Source organism: Metarhizium acridum, assembly GCF_019434415.1.
Source record: "Metarhizium acridum strain ARSEF 324 chromosome Unknown scaffold_269, whole genome shotgun sequence".
In the NCBI taxonomy this organism is placed as follows: domain Eukaryota; kingdom Fungi; phylum Ascomycota; class Sordariomycetes; order Hypocreales; family Clavicipitaceae; genus Metarhizium; species Metarhizium acridum.
Window position 1 is genome coordinate 90,631 of NW_027094023.1, and position 26,736 is coordinate 117,366.

The following is a 26,736-nucleotide window of genomic DNA, read 5'->3' on the forward strand; positions in this document are numbered from 1 at the left end:
TCAGGGTCTGAATTGTACACCCTAGGGTTCCCAAATGAGGATAAGCATGATATGGCTAACTGGGGTTGACTGCGGATGTTCAACTCCATTTGGAGATCTACTAACCTATACATACACTCATCTAAAAATGAGTTTTGACCTATCGCCACAGGACTCAAGAGCTCGTGGAAATCAGCTGCGTCGAGAGACATGTCAAAAGTGGTGAAGAGGCTGGCCGAGTGTCATCGTACAGACATGGGAAGAGTATTTCAAAGTCCTATGATGATTCAAGAGTTCTGCCTCAGCAACACATTACGGTAGCATGGTATGATCACAACGCTCTTCTCCATGTGGGCCCCTGTGGAAAACATGTCGCATAGCAAAATAAACTGTAGGTCTTGTAGGTTTCCACTCCCGTTTCATAGCATGAATAGGCGTCGGAAGAAGAATGTTTGGCTCGAATTTCTCAGTACGCAAGAGATTCAATATGAACCGTCCATTTAGCTTTGCTGTTTGAGCACTAGACATCTACATCCTCATGTGTAACCTCAGACGTAGCTGTTGACAAGAGAGGACAAGATTTGGCTGTTTGCTATTCTTCGCTGAATAGGAATTTCCCTTGTATCCGCACTATTTGAGCATCTCGCCGGTCTTTCCGAGAGTCTCAATAAGTCTTTGGCGGATGTGTTCGCCAATCACAACCTCAGTGCCCGAGCCATCCAACGCCTTCGCAACCAGCTTCAGATTGCCATTTAGGAAGAAGGCAACACTATATCGATGATTTCGATGGTTGGTGACGACCCTGTGGCGTGCACTGCGGTAATAGCCACCAGTCAACTTCATCATCATGTCGCTCATGTTGATGACGTAGGCGCCCTCCGTAGGGGGAACCGGAATCCAGGTCTCAGTTGGAGGATACCATACTTCGAGCCCCTTGCTAACTGCCTCCTGCAGAAGAATAGTAATGCAGCCAAAGTCGGTGTGGTCAGCAACTGGGTTGGAGCAGCATTGTCAGTACCAAGTCGTTTGTATACGAGAAAAGGTGGTCGAAATCCTTACCTCCAAATTGCGTATCATGAAGAACCTCCTGCGGCGCGTAGTGAAGCATTCTCATGGGAATGGAAGGATTTTCCGCAAGCTTCTCAAGCACGTTTGGCGGGTGACCCCATTCTTTGGGCAAACCCCGGCCGAGGATTTTCAAAAGAATCTTGGCTAGATTGACCATCTTAGCCTGATACTCCATGACTGGCGTGCGGAATTGATCCTCGGGCAACTTGGACGGCCACAGGTTGGGCCCAGTAGAAAAGGAACCAGCATCGGGGTGATCAGGTGGAATTTCGGCTCCAACCATGAACGTCTAGATAATGGGCGGATATGAAGATTAGCTTGGGACAAATAGATAGACTGATAATCACATTGGGATGATCAAGGAAACCGCCCAAGCTTTGAAATGGCTCCCAATTGACTTACTTCCTTGATATCTGGCATCAAGCCTTTATGGTGAGTTTGAATCAGAGGTGGCTCATAGCCGCGAAGAGATTTGCCCATGGACTTGGAGACACAGACTTCCATCCTGTCTTCTTCTGGGAGAGCAAAGAAGCGTCTGGCGCAATCTAGAATCTCCCTTTGCTCGTCAACAGTGACCCCATGGCCAACTGCCTGGAAGAATCCATAAGTTGTACAGGCATGGCGAACGTTGTCGACAACGGCCTGCTTCTGTGCTTCAGTCGATGTGGGCGAAATAAAATCGCTGATGTCAATGGTTGGAATAGCATCGGGAGTCTTGCTGCCCATTTTGATATGCTCAATATTGTCTGTCTTTTAAGTATAGATGAGAGATGGTTTCCAAATATTTGCGCGACGGCTTACTGTCCGAGATAGGAGCTGTATTCTGGGTTGCCTATTACTGCGAAAATGAGGCAATAGTTGATGTTGCGTGATATAGGAGGCAGGAGGTGCCAAGTTATTATCTTCAAGTCTACTGTAGATGACTCATGGCAGAATTTGTCTCCCTCAAAAGTATTCAACACCGGATACTTCATTTATAAACTTCCTACATCGTCCGTTTACTGCCAGAGAAAAGCATTTTCTTCGACGGACTTAGCAACCAACTCCGACCTGACCAGCAATTCCAACCAATGTATCGCGAGTGTCACGAAGAAGATACTCCGCACATAAGAGCGAAAGCGCGAGGCTGCATCAGACAAGTGGTATCTGCCCATATCGGGAATGCATAGGAACTCGAAAGCGTATACTCCATCTCGGAATATCCACTGGCCGCTAGCTTTCTCCGACTGAGATTGACGCGAAGCGCGAGCAGTCTCCCGCGACACCGGGTGGCGGATTCAACTGCCCGTCGTGGCCAATGAGACGGCACCTACGTCACAGTGAGTCTCGGTCATTTTGCTGTATCACGCGTGCAGGGCCCGAGATGAGGTCTCCGTTTGCTGGGTCTTGTTAGGTCTGAGCTGTGAGACAACTTGTGAGGAAGCCGTTGCTCACGTACCACGACACTACAGTTACACTGCACGCTGGGCTAACGATGTTGGTCAAGATGCACATGCTTGCATCTTTCAAGACTAACAAGATTCCGTACGAAGCTAGTTAGGGTTACATTAAATGCAGTTTCTAGCACGGTCAGATGGCCAAAGCGGTTCATGTCAAAACTACAGAAGAAGTCATAAAGAATCGTGGTCGTATATATTTTTCGTGACCATCCTCAGTTGAGTAGGCTCTTTTACCCAGAAGATTTTTAAAAAACAAAAACAATTTTCAAATGTACAAGATTCAAGCGCGCTTTGTTGTCCGCATTATCCATCTCCGCTCCCAAGTCGTAAAGTCCCTCGCAGAAGCCACCTATTGGCTCATTGCAGTCCCTGATGTCTGGTTATCCATTGTGTTTAGCAATGGGAAGATGTGAGTCAAATCCAGAAGCATAACGTAATTTTGCTTCGGGTTAATGACACTCTTTAGCTGGCTGAGGGCATCCAACAGTTGCCGCAACAGCGAAGCAGCCCGGGGTAGCTGTCGATTGGCAAACAAAAACTCTACACAAAGGAATATTGGAATTGGCATGAGAGGATGAACCTATATTTTGCCTTCATCAGTGGTTGTCTCTCATGAGTTATCGAGGATGGAGCAGTTACCTTGAAGACGCTGAATTCCACAAGCGCATATGCAAGCTTGACTATATGTTCGGCAGCATTCAACGCTCGCTGTTGATACTCTGCACGAAGCGATCTGGCTTTCCCGTTTGGCCATACCATAGATTTGACTTCCTTACACAGGTATATAACTGATGCCTGAGCGATCACATGCGCAAAAAGAAGCATGGGGTCATATCCTGTCGTGGGAGAAGGGTAACACTTGGACAAAATCTGGAGCCTTGCTGACAGAATATTATCGAACCAAGTGTCCCAGTCTGACCAGTCTGCTTCACCGTCACCATGCAAGCAGCGTATGTTGTATTGCTGATTGTGCGACAATGTCCGTCCACAGATAGTTGCCAGGACGATGCACTCATTAAATGGAGAGCGTGTGGTTGGATTTTGATCTACTATCGCGTCTGACAAGAAATCCATTACAGTGCTTTGGCCGTTTTGAAAGTCTGATTCCTGGGCAGGCAATCGTGTGCAGATCTGGGAATAAGAAAGGTAAGTTTGTCACTCCCATCAGGCACCCATTACGAAGCTTGCGGAAATTGAGAGACTCACCACGTGCTCATTCAATCTGATGGGCGAATTATTCTTCATGCTAAACAAATGATCAATAAAGTACGCCATCCAAAACACTCTTCGCTTTTCTTCCGTTGTCACAGAATCATGATCGGCAGCAGAAGATGGGCTTGTTGGGCTGTCAATCTCATGCAGCTTCATCAGTTGCACCAGGCGGAAAGCGCGTCCAGCGCTCATCCAGGCGTGCTGATGGTGCGTCCTCATTGACTCATAGGTAGCAATCAACACCCAAGCCTGTGCCAACTCGATTTCTAGAGTGCTGCCTTGGACGCTGTTGGTTGGGTTTGACGACTCTAGCATCTGCCTGGCTTCTTGGTAGAAGCCCTCTTGCAGGTGCTGGAATTGACCAGATAGTAGCGATGCCAATGTCCACATGGCATATTGCAAGGATAATCTGGCGATCGACTTTGTGTGAAGTTTGGCCCAGGAGTGATACCGCCGTTGGTGCAGGATTGGTATCGAAGGATGGACACGATCAAAGTACAGCTGGTTGCTACAATCGACCCCCTGCTGTCAGTGGCCGGTATCTCCAACAGACGAGATGTAGACTTACAGCTCCGCTTGTGTAAAGTCACAAATAGGAATACTGCTGGTGTTCAGACACGTGGTGGATGGTGTAGGCGGCGGCTCGGGTATCAGGTTCAGGTTGTGCAGAGTCCCGAGATCTAGAAGAGGACTTGTCAAGGTCATCTCCGACTCAGAAACCGCGGGGTCCATCATGGAGAACATGTCTTGAACAGCGTCTACGTTGCCCCCTTGGATCGAGTTCGGTATGGGAGCCAATGGCGATGCCAAAACATCACCGGAGCTGATGCCAGCCTCATTCGTACCCAGATTCTGCGACTGGGCAGCGAATCTGCTTTCAAGCATAGCTGTAAAGTATTATTATTGTCATATCCTATGAGTGCATAAACATGGCGGCTACAAGGGCCTAGACAACAAGACGTACAAACTCGATTTCGTAGATTCTTTAGATATCCTCTCTTGGGGCCTCGAGGTGCTCGAACGGGGTTCACCTCGCATACCACACCCGTCTCTTTACAAACGCCGCACTGCGGTTGCTGTCCATCGCAACGCAGTTTGCGCCGTCTGCACTCTTCGCAAGCTGGCTTCTGACGACTGCGCCCCGATGTCAAGGACTCGGGCGCAGTCGACTGCTCGACTTCTTCTGGTGTCTGCATGTTCCAAGAATTGCGCAGCAGGTCGTGTCGCTTCTGGCAGTCGATGTAACTGCTAAACAACACGCAAACGGCCGGGGATCCGGGGTGGTATTATTCTGATGACAGCTAACCGAACCAATCTGTCAGGGTTCGACGTAGTGTTGCTTTTTAATATGTTGATAATCTGCACGACACCGTGGCCATCCATCCAACCCCTTGTATTATAGAAACTGGCATATCGGGTAAGACGTGACTACAGGGCGGAGATTGTTTACTGTTACAGCTTCCAATACGACTCTACCCCGTTACAATAAGCATAAACATTACATTTAATTACCTGCAGACACAACGGCTGTAGAGTGTGCTGGTGGGACTTGAGTCTTTTTGGAAAGTGACGCAAATATCCCACTCCCTTTTGATTCGACCTGGATACGCGGGCACAGCCAGAGCCCATCTCCTATTACCGGCTAGTGAGGACTAGGTCCTGGAAGTGGCAAATAGACAAGCATGGCACAGGGCTAGAGACAGGCGTTCTGGTATACCATCCCTAATGCTACCAGACCTGTTATGGGCAGTGAGCTACCCCGTTAATAAACTGCTCCCGTGCTTTATCAGTCCATTCCACTCTGTTCCACTCAGCTCCCCTGGGGGGAGCAGGATTGCGGAGTCCATGTCCATGCCAAACATGTTCTTGATAGATGAACAGATCCACAGCCGAACCCTCGTCTGCGCAGCCGCCAAAGCGAGTAGCCAAGGACACCAGGATGAAGCAAGATTTCGGCACCGAACAATGCCCACTAGTCCTTCGGAGCTTCACATGTGGGTAGAGGGAGCCCTGAACAGTTTCTCTCTGTTGGCGTGAGGGGATGAAGTGCAGATTTTACGAGACTACGTCAGACACCGTGTCGACTACCGACGGTGTCTTTTCAAACGCCGAGTCGAGACCCGAAGTGGAAACTCGTCAGCATGATTGACAAAATGCCCGCCTATACGGAATACGGTAGCACTGCATCTCGTTGTCAGAATCGAAGCGGGTTCATCCGATCTCCTCCCCGCATGTCCCGGAGCCCATGCGAAAGTAGTTATTTTGTCGTAGCTGCTGACAATCTTTGCTACGAGTTCGATGCTTATTCTTCGGGGACTACAAGAGCCAACTTGGGGCAAAACCCAGTGTGGCAAACGCCCTCCTGGCCTCATTCTGCGACGCCAGCTTGCCAACGCTAGACGCCTCGCCGTCTATCTCGTTCGCCCCTGACAGCTTCGTGGTTGAGCGCTTGCTCTGCACGCCCTGCTTCGTTACGAAGCTGCAGGGATATCAAAACTTTCCGCTACATATGTCTTCGTACGCGGAGCTAGTCGAATACGGAAGGCTAATAAGAGCATCCGCAGCTTGCAACCCCCAAACCCGACTTCTTTTATGTCCGGGCCAGAAGATGTGGACTTGCGTGGCGCCTCTTACCCACCGGATCCTTGCAGGCCAAGCATGCGGCGTGCCTTTGACGGATGGCGCAAATCTTATCAATCAGTTTGAAATTTGATCAGCGCTCCCCACCGTGGACTCGGGCGGTTAGGACTTCTTCCCACCGTTCCACACTCAGTTTTCGGTGGGATATTTGGGCCGCAACTAACAAGCACAGCTTAGGGCGGGATTGCAACCTTGGGCTCATCTAGATGTAGTCGTGTGCAGGTAGGATTCGTCTGATGATGAGACAACCATGTCGGGAGCCAACACACAGCCAACGCCACGAATAACCGACCAGGACTTGTTCGCAAATGGCTCATCCAACCCGCGGGGAGGGGATGAAGTTAAGCTGCGCCCGGGTCATTTTCTCGGCACGGGCCTAGTGGGAGCAAGGTTTCCTGGTACATCGGTGCCGAACTCGAGTCTAGCTTATCCGTTAAGGCACCCTGAACTTCAAGCGAACTGACCAGATATAACTCAGTATTTTATCTAACCCCAACCCTAGCAAGTTGGAGGCTTTGTATCGCCCCGCAGCAACGGTCTATGGACATGTGAGTTGACGCCGGGACACAATGATCAAGTCAGCCACTCCTCGCGCCTCGGCATCGACGATCACTCAAACGCGTTAGCACGAGCCTCGAGGGCTGGGTGGGCTTACGGTGATGCTTCCGCCGACCCCTGTACCCCGATGGGCCGCCAGCAGGCAAGGCTCGGAAGACGAGGCGCGGAGATGGCGCGATGGCTAGATCACTTGAACTTGAAGCCTTCGTGATATCTACGGAAGACAGTCTAATACGAGGACGCAAAAGATGAAAATTTCCAGTCATTGTGCCCTGTTAAGCGAGAACACGGTCACACGACCACACGACCGCATCGAGTTTCCAGACGAGGCCCGATATTGACTTGGGCGGCAAAGGCGGCTGTGATGGCTGCCAGCTGTTCGTAGTTGATTTGAGCTCCTTCTCATGTTCAAGAAATATTAAACAGCTGAAACTTTAGAACACGCATGTCGAAGTTCTTATCGCAAAAAGCCTCACCAGACGTTGGGTGCTTCGGAGGCTGCTACTACAGCACTGCCATAATGGAAGTCATCATTGTCCTTTTATTTAGGGTAGCCCGCCGTTATATGACTCCTCTGCTACGGAGTAGTTGATCACACAATCCCCAAGATAGCAAGTCGGCACTGCCATCAAACTTGATCAAAGCAGGCAAAACATGGAGAATAGTCCAACCACCGTACCGGCCGACCGCCGGAACTAGTACTCCGAGGTCCCCGTCCCACACCACTTCGAAAAGTTGGCCCAAGTGCAAGGGTATACCTAGTTGCCAAGCTCCTTCCACTCGCTAGTTTGACGTGGCTCGGAGAAACTAATCGGGCCCATCCTGTTAAGGTTGTATTTTCGGTTAAAATTCAACGGTCGCACCCTGACCAGCCACTTCGGGTTACACTTCCGGGCCAAACGCAGGTATGTGGTCTCGAGTGACTAAGACTGATTAAGCATTACATATGCAGGCCTGGCAGTGTCGGTGAAACGGAGCCGGGACAAACATTATCGGCCGTTTGCTCGGTTCCAAGTACTGACTGTTTACCCTCTGAATCATATCGCGCGCCTGTGCGTGCCACGATAGTGCCGCCGTTGTAGTTTTCTGATACGGGATTATCATTCGGCGACAAATTATGCAGAGCCGGTTTGCAATTGAATGGCTCGGATTTACTCGGTTTCGTTGCCTTGTTTTCAAGTTGCTTACGAAGATGGCTCGATACTGTTCCTTTGCGAATGGCAATCGGCTGATGCGGAAGACCCGTCAATGATATACAGCTATCAGTTGAATTCTAAAGTAGGATCACGTCTACGTCGAAATACCCTGGTTAAACGTTGGTCGTGAGCATTTTCACTGTGTAGACACAGATGCGTGAGAGTACATCACCAGCCAACAGTCCCACGTCCAAACTGCATAGTCCTGAGCCATACATTGCAAAAAGAAAATGTCTAAATTCCTCAACGAAGTACCCTTTGGGATTGTCCTCAAAGTTCTATTCTGCTTACTACTTGTGGGATTCATACTGCAAAGATGGTACGTATACTGGCGGCTGCGACACATCCCTGGCCCCGTGTCAGCCAACATCTCCGATTTCGCGCGGGTAAGATGGGTTCACACCAAGACGGCCCATCTAAAACATCAAGAATTACACGAGAAATACGGCGATGTTGTGCGCATGGGGCCAAACATGGTCTCCATTGGCAACCCCAGCGCTGTTCCTCAACTGTACCCCATGCGGCGAGGATTTCCCAAGGTAAGAAGATGGTCAAATATGCGACGCGGACAAGAAAAGACTGGGAATTTCTGACAGCATTCCGCAACAGAGCGACTTCTATATACCACTCCGACCATATTCGAGAGTGGGTGGCGCTTTGCCTGCCATCTTCACGTCACTGGATGAAGAAATGCACTCGAATCTCAAGAAGCCAGTCGCTCAAATTTTCTCGCTGTCCAATGTAGTTACCTTTGAAAGTCTGGTGGATGACGTGCTCAAAGTTGTCGCCAAACAATTTGATGGACGATTTTCCACAAACGACGAGATATTCGATCTAAGCGAATGGTTGCAGTTCTTCGCATTCGACGTCATGGGCACCTTGACCTTTAACAAGCGCTACGGGTTTCTGGAAGAGGGAAAAGACGTCGGAGGCAAGTTGAATGCAGTTTGGCTCTTTATGAAACAGGCTGCCCCGGTATGGCCCTCTGACGGTTACTACGGTCCTTATATCTCGCAATGGCGACTAATGGTGCATCCAGATGATGCAAGTTCCGTGGCTAGACAAGATACTGTACAAAAACCGCGTTGTTGATGTATTACGGCACACGCCAGGAAATTCTTTGTTGAAATTTGTCGGGGACACAATTCGAGAACGTCAAAGCCGTTACAAAGCCGAAAAACACGCTGAGACTCCGCATGAGAGGCAGGACTTCCTTGACCGATATATCGAGATTCAAAGGAGCAATGACAATATCCCGGCTTGGTAAGACCATAAAGCGCATGCCCTATTTGATGTATCTGGACAATGAAAGGAGAATTCATTAACATTTTACTGTTTAAACAGGGCCGTGACGTCGTGGACGTTTTCCAACGTCATTGCAGGTTCAGACTCGGTTGGCACGGTTATGCAAACTGTCATGTATAATTTACTAAAAAGTCCACACACACTTAGAAAATTGGTCCGAGAACTCGAAGACGCAGGCGTGTCCCGACCATATCCTAAATGGACCGAAGTAAGCACACTGCCATACTTGGACGCCTGTGTTCTCGAGGCACTTCGTGTACACCCTCCATTTGCCTTGCCCTTCGAGCGTGTCGTTCCCGAAGGCGGCATCACAATGCTGGGCCACTTCCTTCCCGCAGGAACCATTGTCGGGGCCAGTCCGTACGTCACCAATCGATGTAAAAAGATGTATGGAGAGGATGCAGAATTCTGGCGGCCAGAGAGGTGGTTGGAGGGCGATGCAGAGCACAAGAAGAAGATGGAAAACGTCATGCTTACAGTGAGTCAAAACACCATGAGCCCATCCAATAAAGTACATGCCGGTCGATGGTGTCGGCTAACTCAGTCATCCCTAGTTCGGCGCTGGCCGGCGTATTTGCCTAGGGCGGTATATTGGAATTTTCGAGATTAAGAAGATCGTTCCGTTCCTGGTTCTTAACTACGAGGTTTGTTCGTTCCCTCCGATCCGTTTCTAGCGCTGACAGCTGGACTCAATAGATTGAAGCCATCGACCACACAACTTTCAAGGCGGAGAATTACTGGTTCTTCAAGCAGAAGGGGCTGTACACACGGATCCAGAAGCGACTTAACAAGAGCACACCGGAAATTGCATAGCTTCCAAAATTTAATAAATAATAATGGGACAGTAGTGGCAAAAGATCCAGAGGCGATATTCATTGCATGTACATTTCGTACTTTGCCAAGCTCGCGATTGTAGTAAGCATAAGAATCGCTCAACAAGCAGCAGGCAGCCGTAGACATCCTCTTCGTAATAATATAAAATAGCTTCAAACTCAATCCAGCCCAAGACGCCAGCCAACTTCCCGTATTGTATCATCAATCGTCTCTGAACATGGGCTTCATTGGGTGGCGTTGCATAGAAATTGAGTGGCGTTGCATAGAACAGAAGTTGTATTATGGAACTGAATTAATAGCAGCCAAGTCCTACTAGGTACAAGAAGCCTAGCATCACTGCTCAGCAGCTATAGTTTCAATTACGCAATAGAACTAGTCCTTCATTAAGTACGTCTAGCTACAGAAATCAGAGTTTCGTAGTCAGTCAATAGCATATTGTAGGTGTTGGCTGACCCTTGGATGCTTGGCCAGCTATCATGTGTTGATTGAAGTTTGAAGCTATTTATACCCTGACAGCATTGATACCTCGTAATGTAACATCTTCGAGACGCTATAGGCAATTTGCAATATCAAAAGCCTTTCCTTATAGCGTTTTCGCCAAGTCTTTGTATCATTGGAGTCGTTGAGACAAAATTATGAATTACATTCAATTTTCTGTTCCAATTATTGCAGACAGCTAGAGGGTATCGCAGCATTCAGCATTGCGCTATCAGAACCTTGGTTTTCTGGATACAAACACCCATATTAGCTACTCTGAGTATATGCAACCAGCCATATGATTACGTTGGACTTTGGTCGCCTGTTGACTAATTATACATATCGCATCCAGCCTTGGAGATTGTATCATTGTTGGCCCTGGAAGATACTGCCTGATCATAACACTGCGACCATCGAGGACAAGTTTCCCTAGGCTTTCCAAAGCCCCGTGATTCTCTCCTTCAACGACTTGTGCGACGGTTCCTGGTTTTGATCCTTCTCATCGAGAGGCAGTCCATCAACACCCACATTAGTCACGGCATTCTGCTGCTTGCCAAGGTAGAAATTGCTCATAAAGAACGATGCAATCAAGGGAACAAACGCGAGCCCAAGCGCAGGAGCGAGGAGGTAGTAGAGGGCGTGCTGGTATGCTTCGATGGCTCCCTTCTTCATATCTGTATCAAAAGCATAGGCTGTACGAAGCTTTTTGATGTTATTGAACAGAGTTTTTACATCCTTGTCTGTAGCCTTGGCGGGAAGATACTTGCGCAGCTGTTTTGGCATCTGGTTTGCCCATATAACGGAAGCAATGGCACTTCCAATGGCCATACCAACTCTAGACCATAAAGCAAGTAGCGAAATAGTGAGAGCTACGTCTTGGTGAGGAACGCTGGCCTGAGATGCCACGCGAGTTCCGACCACAGCCAAGGAACCACCACCGCCGATGAGCACCTGCGTCATGACTAACGCTCCGGTGCTGACGGTTGCCTTGTGTCCGTTGAGCATAATTCCCATACCGATCACCTTGATGCAAAGTCCGATAATGCAAATAGTCTTGTATCGATGTGTCCATCGCTGCAAAGCCCCAGCAAGAGGGCTAAACACGCAGAGAGCAAGAGTCAGGGAGTTGTTATAGTAGACCCAGTTCTGGTAGCTCCATGGCTTCGTAACGTAGACATACGAAGACCAGTAAAGGCCTCGCATATGTCCGGAAACTATGAACTTGGTGTCAATATGCCTCCAGTGAAGATAAGCAGAATGACGGCAAATGAGAAGTGAACCTACCGAAATACGATGCCTCAATGATGACGCAGACAATGAATGTTCTATTGAATACCAACCGTCTCGGCGCGCTAGGCATCTTCGCCCATTTGATTTCATACACCACATAGGCAATCAACAATAGGCCGCCGACCACCCACATGGCGATGAGGGAAGGATTAGCCCAGCCATGCTGTGCGTACGTTTTCAACGAGAATGGAAGCAGGAAAAGAGTCCAGCCAAAGCCAAGCAGCAACAGACCAAACGCGTCAATCTCGATTAATCCGCGGCGGAGCTTCTTGAGCCAGTTGCCTTGGGGCTTGGCCATTGTCACCGTGTCGACCTTTGTCTCACCGCGTGCGGCTTGGTCCGCAGCCTCCTTCTCTACGCGGTGGGCTTCACCGCTCGATGCGAGATTCACCTCACCAGTCTTTTTCGCCTTTCGGTCGAGATAAATCAACGTGGCAATGGCTGGGCACACTGCCACCGGCATGATAATGGCAAACATTCCGTAGCCCCTAGGACAGACAAGTCAGCATCGAATATTGTGAAGTAGAAGAAAGGCCTAGACATACCATCTCCATTGGTTCCTGGATAACATTGCCTGTACGATCTTTCCTGCAAACCAATTGTTGATGATGAATGGTGTGGAGAGCAAAGCTCCAAGAAATCCTCTCCATTCTAGCGGCGTCAGATCGGCCACGATGATGTCGTTGACCAGGTCGATGCCAGAGCTACCCAGGGCGACGAATGCTTCACCAACGACGTATGCCGAGATGGATTGCGAAGTCGCCGCGACGATGTAGCCGACGACATAGAAGGCCAGCGCCAAGATGTACGTGTATGGTCTGCTCGTAATGTCGGAAATCTTGGCAATAAACGGCTTGCTAACGGCGCTAATAATGCTCGTGACAATGCCCAGAGTTGAGAGGACCGTGCTATGCTGATGATAGTAGGAAGAGGCGTCGACCGCGTAGTGGTTCGTTGTCGCAAAGTCCAAGGAATACGCCCAGGCGCAAACCAAGACGGAGCCACCGACTAGCCACAAGGTCTTCTTATTTGTCTTGGTAGAGCGATAAATGGCCTCCATGCGAGTTACGCCTTGTGACTGAACAACGGTCCCAGCTGGGGCGGTTGTCGCGTGGTCTTCATTCTGCGACCTTGGCGGCGTGATGTCGCTCTCAACGGGGCTTTTGCTTGCCATGGTGAGCGAGTTGGCGCACGTTGCTTTGAAAGGAAACCGTAGAATGTAGGAAACAACGGCTCTCGAGGGACCACGGCTCATCAGCTTCAAATAGAGGAAAAACAATGTAGGAAACCAGTACAAATATGAATTGCTTCCCTGCTTCTACTACTTTAGCCCGAGTACATCCGAAACACAAACATACCACGGCACACCAACGCGTCTTCTCAGACTAGCAAGAAAGAATTTTCCCTAACCCATGTGTGATCGAATGGTGGGAAAGCCAAGGCAACGCTTCCGTCGCTATCGTGCTGGATTGCCACTTCATGGATGGCATGCCACAAGTGGTCCGAGGCACCCATAATCTAATCTAATCCATCAGTACTAGTTGGTCAACCGCAATGGCTTGTGATCAGATGCTTCCCACCAAGCAGCTGAATTTTTCACCGTCATCCCGTCGATTTGCCCAAACCGGACAAGTCCGCGGCCCCATCTGTTGGTTGGTGACTGTATTTGATGGTCATTCGTCGGCACCTTGTGAAACGCTCGGCTCGGAGTATCTATAGGAATCTCAAGGGGTGACCATTCACACAGCTCGCCAAGTCCATGTCAATAATTGGCCACCTGAGGAAGTGGGTGGTAGGAATAAGCAAGGATCCTATGCAACATGAAATGTCGGCCGAGTTGGTCATTTATTGACCAGGTTTAGTCAATATGCAATAGCCTGATGTCTGCCCGGAACTGTAGTTGTCTCCTTCGAAAACAACCACTCGGAATGAGTGCCAGGTTTCCCAGTGGAACCTACTGGATTGGGTAGCCCGTTTCGGATCCTGAATCGTGCAACATCGTATCGTCGTTGTGGGTGCTATTGCCCAATTATTTCTGTAAGGCATTTGCACCCGAGTTGACCCCAGTAATACCGTCAGAATCGAGTGAGGAATGCAGGTTGAACGAGCTAATCGCTGACCTTGTCTCGCTTCAAAGCACTTTTGAGTTTTTCCTACTTGAGCAGCCGAGTTCCATAACCGATGATCTAGGTCTGTTTACTCCGTAGTGTGAATGATTGCTCTCCATATTGAGTTGCCACTGCATTCACAACGGGTCGAGGCACAATGATAAGTATGTACGAGAGAGCTACACTCCACACTGATTACGGTCAAACTTGCTGAGTAATCCCATCAGCATGCACTGGGATTTCCCGAGTAAAGATAGAAACTCCGGGCTACCGTAGGTACGGATTTAATGTCTCGCTGGGCATGTACTTGCCAGACGCAGTGCGGCATATTTCGAGACCGATCAGCAGTAAGCCTGTGCCATATAAGCGCTACTTAAATGTAAATGATCCAACGTAGATTCATCGAGAAGTAGCAAATTAAGCAGCGTATCGCGGAAGCAAACCATGTCTGAGATTCTGGTCATCACCTGCCCTGGGGGCAAGCAATGCTCACGCCTCATTCCTTTGCTCTACAACAAGGGCAAGTTCCAGCTCCGGCTAGCGGCTCATTCAGCACAGTCTGCCGAGAAACTGAAGGGTCTCTATCCAGATGCAGAAGTTGTGACGGTGGATCTGCAGTCGCTCCCCGAGTGCGCAAAGTTGCTTGAAGGCGCCACAGCCATCAATGCGGTGCTGCCAAGTCTGCATTCCCATGAGAAGGTCATGGGCTTCAACCTGATCGATGCTGCTGTTATCGAATCACGACGCGAGGGCAATGTGTTCAAACATTTCCTCTTCTCCAGTGTTCTTTCAACTCAACATAGGACTTTGTTGCATCACGACCTCAAAAGCTATGTAGAGGAACATCTCTTTTTAAGTCCAATCACTTGCTGGACTATTCTGAAGCCAGTTAACGTTAGTATCATGAAAACGGACCCTTTTCGGATACGTATGCTGACCCATTGCAGTTTATGGACACCTTCCCTCTTGCAAAGCTTGTCGCTCAGGAGAAGCCGGTGCTTGATAAGTGGTGGTCTCCAAACTACGCAAGCAGTCTGGTGTCCCTGAAAGACTTGGCGGAAGTGTCAGCCAAGGTTCTCAATGAGCGTGAACGCCACTACCTTGCCGAATATCCCCTCTGCTCAACAACGCCTATTGCAGAGACGGAAGTGGTCAAGTTAGTCGAAAAGCGCATCGGAAAGCAAATTGAAGTTCGAGTTCCATCTCTGGAAACTGGGTCGGACAAATTGATGGAGTTCCTGTACGGCGACAAGACAGGAAAGACAGGAAACCAGGGCGATCCTCGAGGCGACTTGGTCCGAGACACGGTCGAGCGTCTCATTTTGTATTACAATCGGCGCGGACTGCAGGGTAGCCCCAATGTGATGAGGTGGCTTTTGGAGAGGGAGCCAACTTCGGTTGAGCAATGGATTGAAAGCGTGTTATCAAGCTCTGCTTGAGCGGCTGTTTTGAATACGAAGGAGGCGTATACATAGCTCATATACAATAAGACAAATAGGCACGCATATTACCCGTTATCTACAGACAATACCGGGTCGCTCACAATGTGACAAGGGCTTGATATTAAGGACTTGGAGTGGTATGACTCTATTCAATAATAATCTTGTAGAATGTCAAAGGTCCTTGGTTTTTCAAGAGAAAGGAAGGATCAGTGACTATTATATATACATGAAAGGAACGGCTGTGCCCAAGGCTCCCAGCAGGTCATGTGTTTGTGTTCAGTCTGTGTGACCTCTAGGTCCTGTATCGGCAATGCCCCTTTGTTGGGCGGTGAGAATGTCGAGCTTTGACCGTTTGACACACAACGACAATTGTTTCATGTTGGTTGAGAAGAACAGGAACCAGACCGGAACTTAGGAGACGTCTGATTCACCGGATGGCATCTTTCGTGCCACCTACCAGCTGCACTACCAAAAGCAGAGGAACCTCCGGTAGTGCAGGCCATTATCTGTCTTTATATATCACAGCATCGCTCGGCCACTGCATTTCGTCAGAAGATACTATGTCCTCAGGTGCCTGGCGACAATAGGCTTCTGAAGTCTCGCTCGCCACTTACAAAGTTCTCATCCGAGGGATATTTCTCATCCAATTCGGTATGATGCAAAGGAGGCCATATAAATAGTTTCATCGTTGCATGGAAAGTCGGGAATGAATATGCCGATTACGCTAGCCAACGAGTTAATACTATGCAAAGAAATATCCAGTTATAAACCGCCGGGAACGTACGGCTTCAAGATGTCGGGCTAGATTCAAAGTAAGTTAGATTCCCAACAAGTTACTTACAGTCGTACGAAGCGTGATGAAATCATTGTCTCCCACTGTATTGACAGATAGCCGGTCGTGTTCTGGACCTTTGGCCTAGATCTTGTATACTTGTCTCCGCCAAAGGGTGTACATGCACTGAGATTCGTAACGACTTTCTAGGATAATTTTAGGACTGCCACCTGGTACGGCTCGCGATAAATAAGCGGGAAGTGCACACTATACCGTTGGTAACTTCAGCCGGCCTGACTTCTTCAGCCAGCATTCTGCTAACAATAGTTTGAACTCCTGGGGTCAATTTCGGCAAATGCCTTGTTGAAAGAGTCCGTAATGCTCTCACAGAACCTATTCCATTAATACCCGCTTGGCCGTGCCAGTTGAACCCGGTCATGGTGCCTTCCGGCGGGCCATTTTCAAGAGCATTGATGAAAATTGAACAAAGAGACCGTGTTACGGCGTCGCATGGCACATGATTCCACGGTGGACGTCAGCGTATAGGTTCGGAACTGGTAAAGATCTGTCTAGATACTGTATAGATTCATGGCAAGAGATTTCCCTTCGATCGTGCGCTTTTCGCCTCGTTGTTTCGCCGTACTAGCCATGTGTTACGGAGCCACCAGGTGAGCAAGACCACAATCCCGAGGCCGAAGTACAGATATGCAGCTTACTGTTGCAGACGTAATGACTAAAGCAGATGTATAGTAGAAACAGGGCGAGGACAATCCAAACCTACTCGCGTGGTGATGACAATCGCTGGCGTGAACAGGCTTTGTGTCAAGGGAAGCTTATTGCCTTGGTTGTCACTATGGTGTCACGTTACTAAATGGGTGACCGCCCCGAACTTGATCATCTTGATCAACCTCTTTGTCCCACCAACAGTACTGACCACACGAGACAACGGCATGGAGCCCAGTCTGTACTTAGTCAACCTGCGGATACAGTCATCACTGAGTAGCATCCGCGTACGCTGTCATCAGCAACACAATCCTGGCTTTTCTAACTGCCGTTGAGTAACTACGAGCTAAAACACTGAGACACGACACAGTTCGCGAGGCCACGTATCTTTCATTACCCACGGTGCTCAATACAATACTAGAATAGGAGCGGGGAAGAGGGCGATCGAACTCGAAAGCTCTGTTGGACAATACTGTGGCCACGGTTACGACAACGGCTCGTATAGAAGGGCTCGGCAAAAAGTTCAATTCAATCTATTATCTCTCGTTAATATTAAAATTTCTTAGTTCTTTTAAGACTCTTAGAGCCAGAAGGGCCTCACTTATACAAAGCAGCGGTGAGGCTCAAAGCCTGGGGCCACGGGCGCCTAATGTTTCCAACTAGTTTTTGTGCCCTTGTGTAACACCGTTGGGTATGAGGACCGGTCCGTGCCGCGATTTTGTGATACTCGGTGAGATAACGGTCAAATCCATCCAAATGCAACAACCTGAATGAGGGTATCACGAGTAGCCACGACAGCCCTCTAATCCACAACGAGAGCATGTTGGTACTCCAAATGAGACGTACAAGCCTGTCTTTATCCAATATTGCAGCTTACTAAGAGAGTTGTAATAGGTCACTAAGGGATTGATGATGCGTCACATTACGTGTGCTATTTCTGACTTGTCAATCGGCAAACGACTTGTCGAGCTCTAACATTTTCTCATTTCTATGGGACCGCATATATACATACCGTTGCCGCGCCTTCTAGGCAAATCTTACCAGAATACGCTACGATTTAGATCATTATTTTGCAACCATCTCTTAAATATTCATCTCGCAGCCTAGTTACTACACTGTAGAAACTCTTCAAGCGAATCAAGATGTCCGCTACCACCGAAACTTTCTTTTTTGGCTCTAATTGTCACCGCGACATCGCTCCTTCACCGCGACGTTATCACAGTTCAGAATGACATTAGGACCAGACATTACTCAGAAAATTGGCCCACAAATAAAACCCCAGCCTCCACAATCATACATGTATTGACCACATGCAATTTCCAGCAAGTGGCCCAGTAGGCGCAATCGCTATTCACAGCGACGTACTTGCACTCGTCGCTACAGTGAATACTGCAACCAAAAATGTTAAAAGCTCAGGATCCTTTGGAAAAGTATCTGGCACTATTATAATTGCCAACATCCCGCTTCAAGTCCCTAATTCATTGGCTCCACTGGTTGCTATCGAGGCCCAAGATTCTTCTTGGGCCGACATACCAGATGGAAATGCTATAATGCTGCGTGATCTACAGTCTTTGAGGACGGTTTTGAGCAACCACTGCGACGCAAGGATAGCAGCCTCGCCCCTGCTCCTGAAATCTGCAGCGATTTCCCTTAAGGCTCAGATCACTGGCGCATTTACGACTGCCATAGCCGCGTACGCTGCCCTTTAGCTGCATATTGGACATTGCGTTATAGGATGCTGCGGCTCCTAGCAACCTCAAGGTGGCTTGCGTTCGGAGAAGCACGTATTGGGGGATTGAGCTGAATTGACCGGATGCTTCACAGGGCATTGAGCAAGGATAGGAGATGGAATATGGTACTTCAATTGGGATGCAATGGGCGCGCGCTTATCCAAGAGATACACAAGTGTGACAACACATATCGCGTCTTCCGGCTCTATGCAGGGAGTTGTGGCCTTATCGTTAGTCATTGCAGATTGAATAAAATGTCTTTGTGTTTCGATATATTAGGCCGGGCCATGGCAGTGACAGTGCAGCACCACAACATCCAAAATCTATAGGTCAAAGGGTCCCTGCAGCCGGAAGTCTATTTCCCGGATAGGGCCCCTCTGGGCCTGTCTGAGCCCGTCTCTTCAGGGTTCATAGGCTGTCAGAGGTTGGAAACTGGGATATTATGTGATCTACAGTATTATAGTCTTTGAACAGGTCATAGCAAGACTTCTATGCCGTCATGCTGATCCAAGGAATGCTGCAACCAAACCCTTTCACGCAAGAACTTCCCTGGACTGGGGAAGTTCCGACTTGAAATTCTCTTGTGACTATGACGTCCGATAGTATGCTGGCTTCGCCAGGGGGCCGCTATTGGCCGCCAATATATCCGGCCTCTTGATAGAATATAAATGACTGAATACGAAAGCATGGTCGAGGAATTGGCAGTACAACAGACGTGCAGCCAAGCGTAGAGTTTGGGCAGCCAAAATCTGCCCCCTCTGAAGTGTTATAAAGTACTAAACACATCTTGATGGTACCAGACAGTCAGGTTGACAACTGCCTAGGCGGCTTCTAAAGTTATAAAAATTTGAAAAGGAAAGAGCAAATAGAACAAGGAAAGAACAGTAACCATCTGGCTCAACCCGTCAAAAATAAATTCAGGGATTCAATGGCAGTGCGTCTGATCCCCGTATCTGCAGGACTTACTTGCAAATGCGATCCTCACATCAACTAAGAACAACTTCACAACCTTACACCAAGTTATCCAAAACTTTTAATATGCCATAAAGAATCAATAATAGAATAGTGCCATTTAAATTCAGGGTCATCAGCCGTCATAGTCGTTGGTTATTCCACTATGGGCATCTGGAGGTCCTAGATGCACCATCATTTTAATTACTCTCAGTAGCTTAAAGAAGTTTGAATCGGACCGGATAGAGATGTCACACGAGTAGACATTCTTTATTGTGATATCGCTGATTTTATACTTGTCATACTATGGGCGCCTCTACTATAAGCGGAAAGGTGACGATTGTCTCGAGTCGAACTACTTTACTTTTCTCCGAAGCGCTAGAAGCCACCCATCGTTCAAATATATCACGAAAAAGAACGCGCTCCAATCGAACAGCAATTATACCCCCTTATATTCCGTTGACAATATGCTATTTCATTCTATTTTCTATTCTATTTCGTGATACCTACCTTGCGTTACCAACCGTATCCCCTCTACTTTCGCCTCTATTCGCCTCCTCTTGTCAAAGGACAGATTTTGTTCAGCTCTGCACTTCCTTCTGTAGAGGCAGTTTGTTCTATTAGTATTTTTCACCTCTTTTCTTTAGGCACGGTCGAGCGGCTTCTTAGGAGCTGAATAGTGCGCCGAAGTCAGATCTACACGGATAGAAGGATGAGGTCTCCGAACTTTGTAGCGCTGCTCTGGTTTCATGGATACATGCGTCGTAATGCCTTGATATCCCATACAAAGAAAGGGTGTTTAACTTCAGATTGGAAATTTAAGGGCGTGCACTTGGACATTTTGGCCGCGACTCATGTAGGCCCCAGGTGAAATATGCTACCTGTCCTTCGGGTTGCAAAACGACGTCGTGAGAGAACCCAGACAAGATTCACCAAAGTCGTGTTTCGAGGTTAATAAAGCCGCATACATCAGCTGGATTCGTGGGAGCAGCATGTCCTAGGCAATGTCGCGATCGAGTAAAGGATCTCTTTGACTTGGCGTTAAGTCTTTCAATTCGGATAATATTCTCAAGGTGTTTAGGCACACCAGCTGTTGAGACGATGGTGCAAACAATCACGATTGGAAGCTATGGACCGCATTGAACAGTCGAATTGATCCTCGATTGAATCTACCTATTGAGGGAACTGGAGCCTTCTTTCTAGTTGAGCATCCAAAAGGCCATCTTTCTGTAGGTTTAGCTGACTAGCTTCTAACTTGAATCTCACAGCCTAGTTTGAACCTTCCAGATGATGAGGCCTTGCCAGATGACTCATTTGATGACCTAGATTACATACTCGTTGGCACCAACGCTGTGCATGTGTTGGAAGAGACAGGGCCTCTTTTTTGAACCTCTTATTCACGATAGTTGCTTTTTCTAGGGCTCGGGTTCAAAAGAGCCCTAGCAGGGGTTTTCAGGAGCTCTCTGACTAGGTATTGAAGGGATCAAATTTGCAGGGCCTCCAAAGACAACCTTCATCATCATCACCAATCCTCGGCAAAGGAGCGATGTTGGATACATTCCGAGGAACTTTTTTTCCGCCAGATATCGTTTGACAGTTGAAGAAGAGCAGTATACCGCTCTGAGACGATTTCGGGGAGTCCTTTTTGACTGTTTCCTGCGCTGAATACATGTTGTCGCATTTAGAAAGGAGGATACTCCCCCCCGCTAAGGACCCGGCGTTTTCTCCCAAATTAGGTGAAGCAGTGGTTAGTCTGCGAGGATGAAGTCTGGTTAATCCAGCAGCATCTTTCTAGAGTCGAGCAAATTTTGAAAGACAGGGCTTATGCGGCTTGGAGGGACATGTTTGCGGTATTGGTTGCCCCCCCAATGCATTTGACCACGGCTGAAATCTACGTCAAAGTCTGTCTGGTGCATATCTGCTCCATACACAGCCTGAAGAATTTTCTTTAGTTACCTTGTCGCATAGTTGTGTGTAGCTATTGTGGGAAAGCGTCCTAAGCACCCGTAACTACTCTTAGCATTTTGAGCTGTCATCTTAAAGGAATTATACTGCTGGGGATACCCAGCTCTTTAGTGTCCCGCGACATAGTAAAGTAGTCAGAAACTCATGTTGTGTCCACGTGCCGCGACACCCGAGATGCCATGGGGGGCTGCCGCCACCAACCCACCTCATTTGCGTTATCTATAATTGAGGGGAGAGGAACTAGCAGGGTTTCGATTGTCCTAGGGGTGGTTTACTCCAGCTAAAGCATTGGACAATGTGGCGGCGTGCTTTGGGTAACGTCTACCAATCCAAGCTCGCTAGCATCCGACATGCCTGACAGGGTTAGGACAGGCAAATTCTCTTTTAAGATAACAAAAGCCAGGCAAGTCGTCACAGCGGTTGTTTTTACCTAAGAAATATACCGGAATATCAGCAAAGTCCTTCGAGGATATACCCGCTGCGGAAGTCACGGCTCGTGGCTCTGTTTCGACGAGTCAGATCAAATCGATCTCAACTCCACAGAACCCCATGGCACGCACCGACGGGCTGGTACGTACCCATTGCAATCCCCATCTACAGCTAGCAAAAACAGTATGTGTCCGGCCCAACCAGGGTTCTTGGGCGACGTTGCAATGACAACCCGAAGCGGGTTAACAGCGGATCAACTGATGGCAGAATCGGGGCATAGTACGCGACACGGAAGTTTGGGAGCATGGCATGAACTAGAATGGCGTTTTCGTTTAAGTTACACAGCGAAGCATAATTACCAGGCCATGTCCCCGCGGGTTTGACTGCCACACCATGGGGCCATGGTCCATGGACGCATGGTGGTGGGTTGGCAACGCCATATCAAAAGGCCCTTTCTCCTCGTCGGAATTATACGGCTCTACGGCTCAGCAATCACTCAAGCGGAAGAAGCAAATGGTCGTCGGGCATTATTCTGCGAATGGACTTGTTGGTGGCAATCAGAGGCGTGGTGGCTTCGGTCTGGTCCTGTTTGGCGCATTTGGTTGCACGACGCCTTCGCCCCCTGCCCTAGGTGGGCATCGCCTATCACAGACGTTGGTGAGCCTTTAAAGTGCTAAAGTATGTCACTGCGATATCTTCCTTGGTTAATTACTTGGGCCCTGGCCAAAATATGAACAATTTCGCCATGTGGCATGTCGGCCTCCACAGCAACGATCCATGTACGCCCTGATCTGCTCACGATCTGTGCCAAGCAGTTTCCTCTTGGCATGCTTAAAGAGCACTGACATGTTCACGGTCGGAACCATACCTGTCAAGACGGTGGCATTGGGGCAATGTACGGTCGCACATTAGATTAATTCCGCAAAATCCCGCCAAATTGATTTTTACACTTTAGGGTTATTACTCTTTTTATTAAAATAAATCTTATAAAAAACATAAAAAATTAAGTTTTAATATTTTTAAATATATTTATAAGTCTAATAATTTATTTTATTTTTTATTATTTTTTTTATTTTTAAGTTTTTTTAAAAATAACCCTAAGATAACCCTAACCCTAATATATAATTTTTAATAGTAAAAATATTTTAAAAAATAAAAATAAAATAATTATAAAATTTTATAATAAAAATTATATATTATATGATTTTAAGAGAATTATTTAAAATTATCTTATTTTTTTTAAGTAAATTTTAAGTAGTAAAAATTAATTTGGCAGGATTTTGCGGAGCTTAGCTAATGTGCGACCGTAGCAATGGCTTCACATAGCAGTTGGAACTGGTGGGCGCAAGTCTAGACACAGTTGTAGTTGGCTGCGCACAACCAAAAATTGCAATATATCGCGCGTCTCTACCATCGTCCTTCTCCCAGACCAATTACTTGTTTTAACCTGCTCCCCATTTTAGTTGAAGTTGACGCCTTCGTCATGTTTCAGCAGGGGTGTTGTTGATAGGAGCATACCAGACCCGTTGCGGACGCAATCTCAGGCCAATATCACACCAATTTAAAGCCACCAGGGACTTTTTGTGAGGCGTCCTCGTGGCTCGATAACCCCAGGTCCGCCTTGGCCAGGCTCTGCCAACGCTCCAGCTTTGCTGGAACAGGAAGGTCGCTATGGATAACCGGCACAATGTCGATTCTGGAAGCGGGGGGCTTGGAGACAAAGGCCCCCGTGGCGTCGAATCAACAGCCAGACAGACTCAGCAGCTTATGTAGGTTTAGTTTCACGAGTTTCCAGAACCCATCCTGCAAGACTGCTGGAGATAGGCCGCAAAGCAACAAGTCTCCAGAGATACAAAAGGACCGTGAAGCGCAATTCAGTGATACAGGGTGAGGTTTGAGCCTTATTAAGACCCTTCCCTGTGTATGTTTCATATTTTTTAGAAGCTGAGCCAGCAGCGTTCAGTCACTCCAACCATGGGTATGTATCTTGAATGCAATCACAAGTGGTCCTTTCTAGGTTGAGCCTTTGATGTTTTGTTTCATGAAACCAACTAACACAGCGCTTTCGCTTAGCGATAGAGAAGGAACCTCCAGTGGAACGTCGGCCAACTACTACGGCCGAAGAGAAGCACAGCCCAGGGTCCGTCAATGATTTTGATGTCATCCACGAGCATGGCCACGGCAACAATGAAGTTGCTATCCTGAGAAAAGACTACGAGGATAAGCCGACGGACGAGGAATTTGCCACTCTCCGACGCGTCCCTGGAAAGATTCCCACGGTCGCGTACCTTCTCTGTGCGGTTGAGTTTTGCGAACGTGCTTCTTACTATGGTAGGTGAACAGCGCAAACGAGGGTTCGACATGGATGTTGAAAGCAGCCGCTGACACAAATTTCGCTAGGCTGCGCCCAAATCTGGACAAACTACATCAACAGGCCTCTGCCCAAGGGAGGAAATGGCTATGGTGCTGTGGCAGCTGGAAGTCAGAGTACTCAGGGTGCCCTAGGCATGGGAGAGGCCATTGCCGTAAGTTTTCGCCTGAGTCGCTTTTATCATTGCGCCCTCGGGGTAACTTCCATTGTCATTTAGCACTGACCGAGTTGTGCGTGCCATAGAATGCCACCACGCAGTCGTTCAGTTTGCTAGCCTACTGCCTCCCACTCTTTGTTGGGTATCTCGCCGACACACGATTTGGCCGATACCCCATGATTTTCTAGGGTGTCATCATCTGTGGTGTCGGGCATATTCTTATCGTTGCAGGCGGTGCGAAAGAACTCATTGCCAATGATACTGCCAAGATCCCCTTCTTCCTCGGCGTATATATCCTGGCTATTGGAGCCGGTAAGCAGCACTTTTTCATCCCAAACTTGTCAAGTCTATCAGTTAACGTGGTCATAGCAATGTTCAAACCCAATGTCTCGCCTTTGCTACTTGACCAGATGAGATCCCACGTACCGAAAGTAGTCACACTCAAATCAGGTGAGAGAGTGATTGAGGACCCCGAGCACTCTACTGAGAGAGTCATGTTGTGGTTCTATCTCCTCATCAACATTGGCGCCTTCATGTCCACGGCAACCTCATACTCTGCAAGATATGTAGGCTGGTGGTTGGCCTTCTTGCTTCCATTGCTTCTCTATCTTCCCCTACCTCTTCTCTTGTTGTGGTTGAAGCCACGCCTCGTTCTTCACAAGCCTGGCGGCTCTGACCTTCCCAATGTGCTCCGAGCCATTGGTCACGGTATGGCTGATGGCGGCATCTTCAGAATCGGACGCGCAGGGTGGTGGGAAAATGCCAAGCCATCGGTCAGGGCCCAAAAAGGACTATCCCCTGAGACTCACTACAGCGATGAGTTTGTCGTGGATGTGCAGCGGACTATGCAGGCAACTGGCATGTTTTGCTTCTTCCCTGTTCAATACTGGAACGACAACGGGTATGTTTGTGTAGGCTTGCCTTTTGAAGCACCGATAAAAAAAAAAAAAAAAAAAAGGCCATGCTAACTTTGGGCAATACAGTCTTGGAAATTCGGCCAACTATTTGGGCACCATGCTCACCGGTAACGGTGTTCCCAACGATGTAATTGGCAACTTCAACTCCCTCAGTATTATTCTACTGGGGCCCGTTCTTAACGTAAGTCGTTCTGACCGTCCGACAGCCACCAGTCAATCAAAGCTGGAAATCAGTCAGGTATTGACACAGGGTACTGTAGTACGGCGTTTACCCTCTCTTGCGCAAGGGCAGAATCCATTACGGCCCTGTTGCTCGCATCTGTACTGGGTTTTTCCTCAGCACTCTTGGGGGCATCGGCTACGCCGTGCTCACTTATAAGGCGTATGAGACATCCCCTTGCGGCTGGTATGGCTCTTCCGATCCCAACTGTGTGGACAATGGTCTAGTTTCGCCCATTTCATTGTGGTGGGAGGGCATTCCATACGCATTGGGTGGATTTTCAGAGCTCTTTATCAACGTACCTGGTATGCTGCACTACCTCACTATTGTGCTTGTCGCCTGCTCGTTGTATACTAACATGGTGTTCACAGCCTACGGCATCGCTTACTCGCGTGCTCCAGTTAACATGAGGGGCTTGGTCTCAGCCATCAACTTCTTCAACACCGGTTTTGCCTATATTGTGAACCTCGCTGCTTCCGCCGCTATTGCCGATCCCCATTTGATCTGGGACTTTGCTGGGCCGGCCATCTTGGGAGCTATCGTGACCGTTAGTTTTGTACGTCCAAATCCATAATTCCCTTCAATGTTGCCTTATTTCGTCGGAATTAAGTCACTAATCTGTCTATAGTGGTTCATCTTCAAGCATATTGATAAGGAGGAATATGTACTTTCCACTACCCAGACTAGTGAGGCTGCGGAAGCTGAGGCCATTGAGGATACGGAGGCGGCGCCGACATACCGCCACTGATTTTAATATATTTACATGTATTAATAATATACCACACTGTAGCTGGACAAGTCGGCATGCAATGTATGATCAAGGGATGCATGTTGCTGTCAGAGAGAATGCGATTTCCTCGCTCACGACACCTCTACGCGACATTGCATTGCATTGCAAAAAAAAAAAGAAAAACAAAGAGACAAACAGACTGTCTCAACTTGCGTTAGTCATT

At 48.3% G+C, this 26,736-nt stretch overlaps 7 protein-coding genes across 7 annotated transcripts; 4 read left to right on the forward strand and 3 right to left on the reverse strand.

The window, feature by feature from the left end:
* Nucleotides 1–609: 609 nt before the first annotated feature.
* Nucleotides 610–1,773, reverse strand: ASL3_1 (2-oxoglutarate-dependent dioxygenase asL3; the record flags this gene model as incomplete). Its single annotated transcript, XM_007812702.1, has 3 exons — nucleotides 610–971; nucleotides 1,039–1,336; nucleotides 1,450–1,773. 3 exons carry the CDS (start codon nucleotides 1,771–1,773, stop codon nucleotides 610–612), a joined length of 984 nt encoding a protein of 327 aa, XP_007810893.1.
* Nucleotides 1,774–3,650: 1,877 nt separating this feature from the next.
* J3458_012650 (uncharacterized protein) lies at nucleotides 3,651–4,583 on the reverse strand (the record flags this gene model as incomplete). The annotated part of the gene is made up of 2 exons (XM_066120078.1): nucleotides 3,651–4,206; nucleotides 4,267–4,583. 2 exons carry the CDS (start codon nucleotides 4,581–4,583, stop codon nucleotides 3,651–3,653), a joined length of 873 nt encoding a protein of 290 aa, XP_065974900.1.
* A 3,739-nt stretch (nucleotides 4,584–8,322) lies between these two features.
* On the forward strand, nucleotides 8,323–10,210 carry J3458_012651 (uncharacterized protein; the record flags this gene model as incomplete). Its single annotated transcript, XM_007812704.1, has 6 exons — nucleotides 8,323–8,631; nucleotides 8,702–9,067; nucleotides 9,132–9,355; nucleotides 9,437–9,875; nucleotides 9,952–10,041; nucleotides 10,094–10,210. 6 exons carry the CDS (start codon nucleotides 8,323–8,325, stop codon nucleotides 10,208–10,210), a joined length of 1,545 nt encoding a protein of 514 aa, XP_007810895.1.
* A 927-nt stretch (nucleotides 10,211–11,137) lies between these two features.
* Nucleotides 11,138–13,172, reverse strand: J3458_012652 (uncharacterized protein; the record flags this gene model as incomplete). The annotated part of the gene is made up of 3 exons (XM_007812705.2): nucleotides 11,138–11,922; nucleotides 11,993–12,486; nucleotides 12,544–13,172. The coding sequence occupies 3 exons, from the start codon at nucleotides 13,170–13,172 to the stop codon at nucleotides 11,138–11,140; spliced, it is 1,908 nt and encodes a 635-aa protein (XP_007810896.1).
* A 1,378-nt stretch (nucleotides 13,173–14,550) lies between these two features.
* On the forward strand, nucleotides 14,551–15,545 carry J3458_012653 (uncharacterized protein; the record flags this gene model as incomplete). The annotated part of the gene is made up of 2 exons (XM_007812706.2): nucleotides 14,551–15,000; nucleotides 15,054–15,545. The coding sequence occupies 2 exons, from the start codon at nucleotides 14,551–14,553 to the stop codon at nucleotides 15,543–15,545; spliced, it is 942 nt and encodes a 313-aa protein (XP_007810897.2).
* Nucleotides 15,546–24,092: 8,547 nt separating this feature from the next.
* PTR2_3 (peptide transporter ptr2) lies at nucleotides 24,093–24,834 on the forward strand (the record flags this gene model as incomplete). Its single annotated transcript, XM_066120079.1, has 4 exons — nucleotides 24,093–24,096; nucleotides 24,192–24,449; nucleotides 24,519–24,643; nucleotides 24,733–24,834. 4 exons carry the CDS (start codon nucleotides 24,093–24,095, stop codon nucleotides 24,832–24,834), a joined length of 489 nt encoding a protein of 162 aa, XP_065974901.1.
* A 183-nt stretch (nucleotides 24,835–25,017) lies between these two features.
* On the forward strand, nucleotides 25,018–26,531 carry PTR2_4 (peptide transporter ptr2; the record flags this gene model as incomplete). The annotated part of the gene is made up of 5 exons (XM_066120080.1): nucleotides 25,018–25,547; nucleotides 25,630–25,744; nucleotides 25,824–26,088; nucleotides 26,155–26,339; nucleotides 26,412–26,531. The coding sequence occupies 5 exons, from the start codon at nucleotides 25,018–25,020 to the stop codon at nucleotides 26,529–26,531; spliced, it is 1,215 nt and encodes a 404-aa protein (XP_065974902.1).
* Nucleotides 26,532–26,736: the final 205 nt, after the last annotated feature.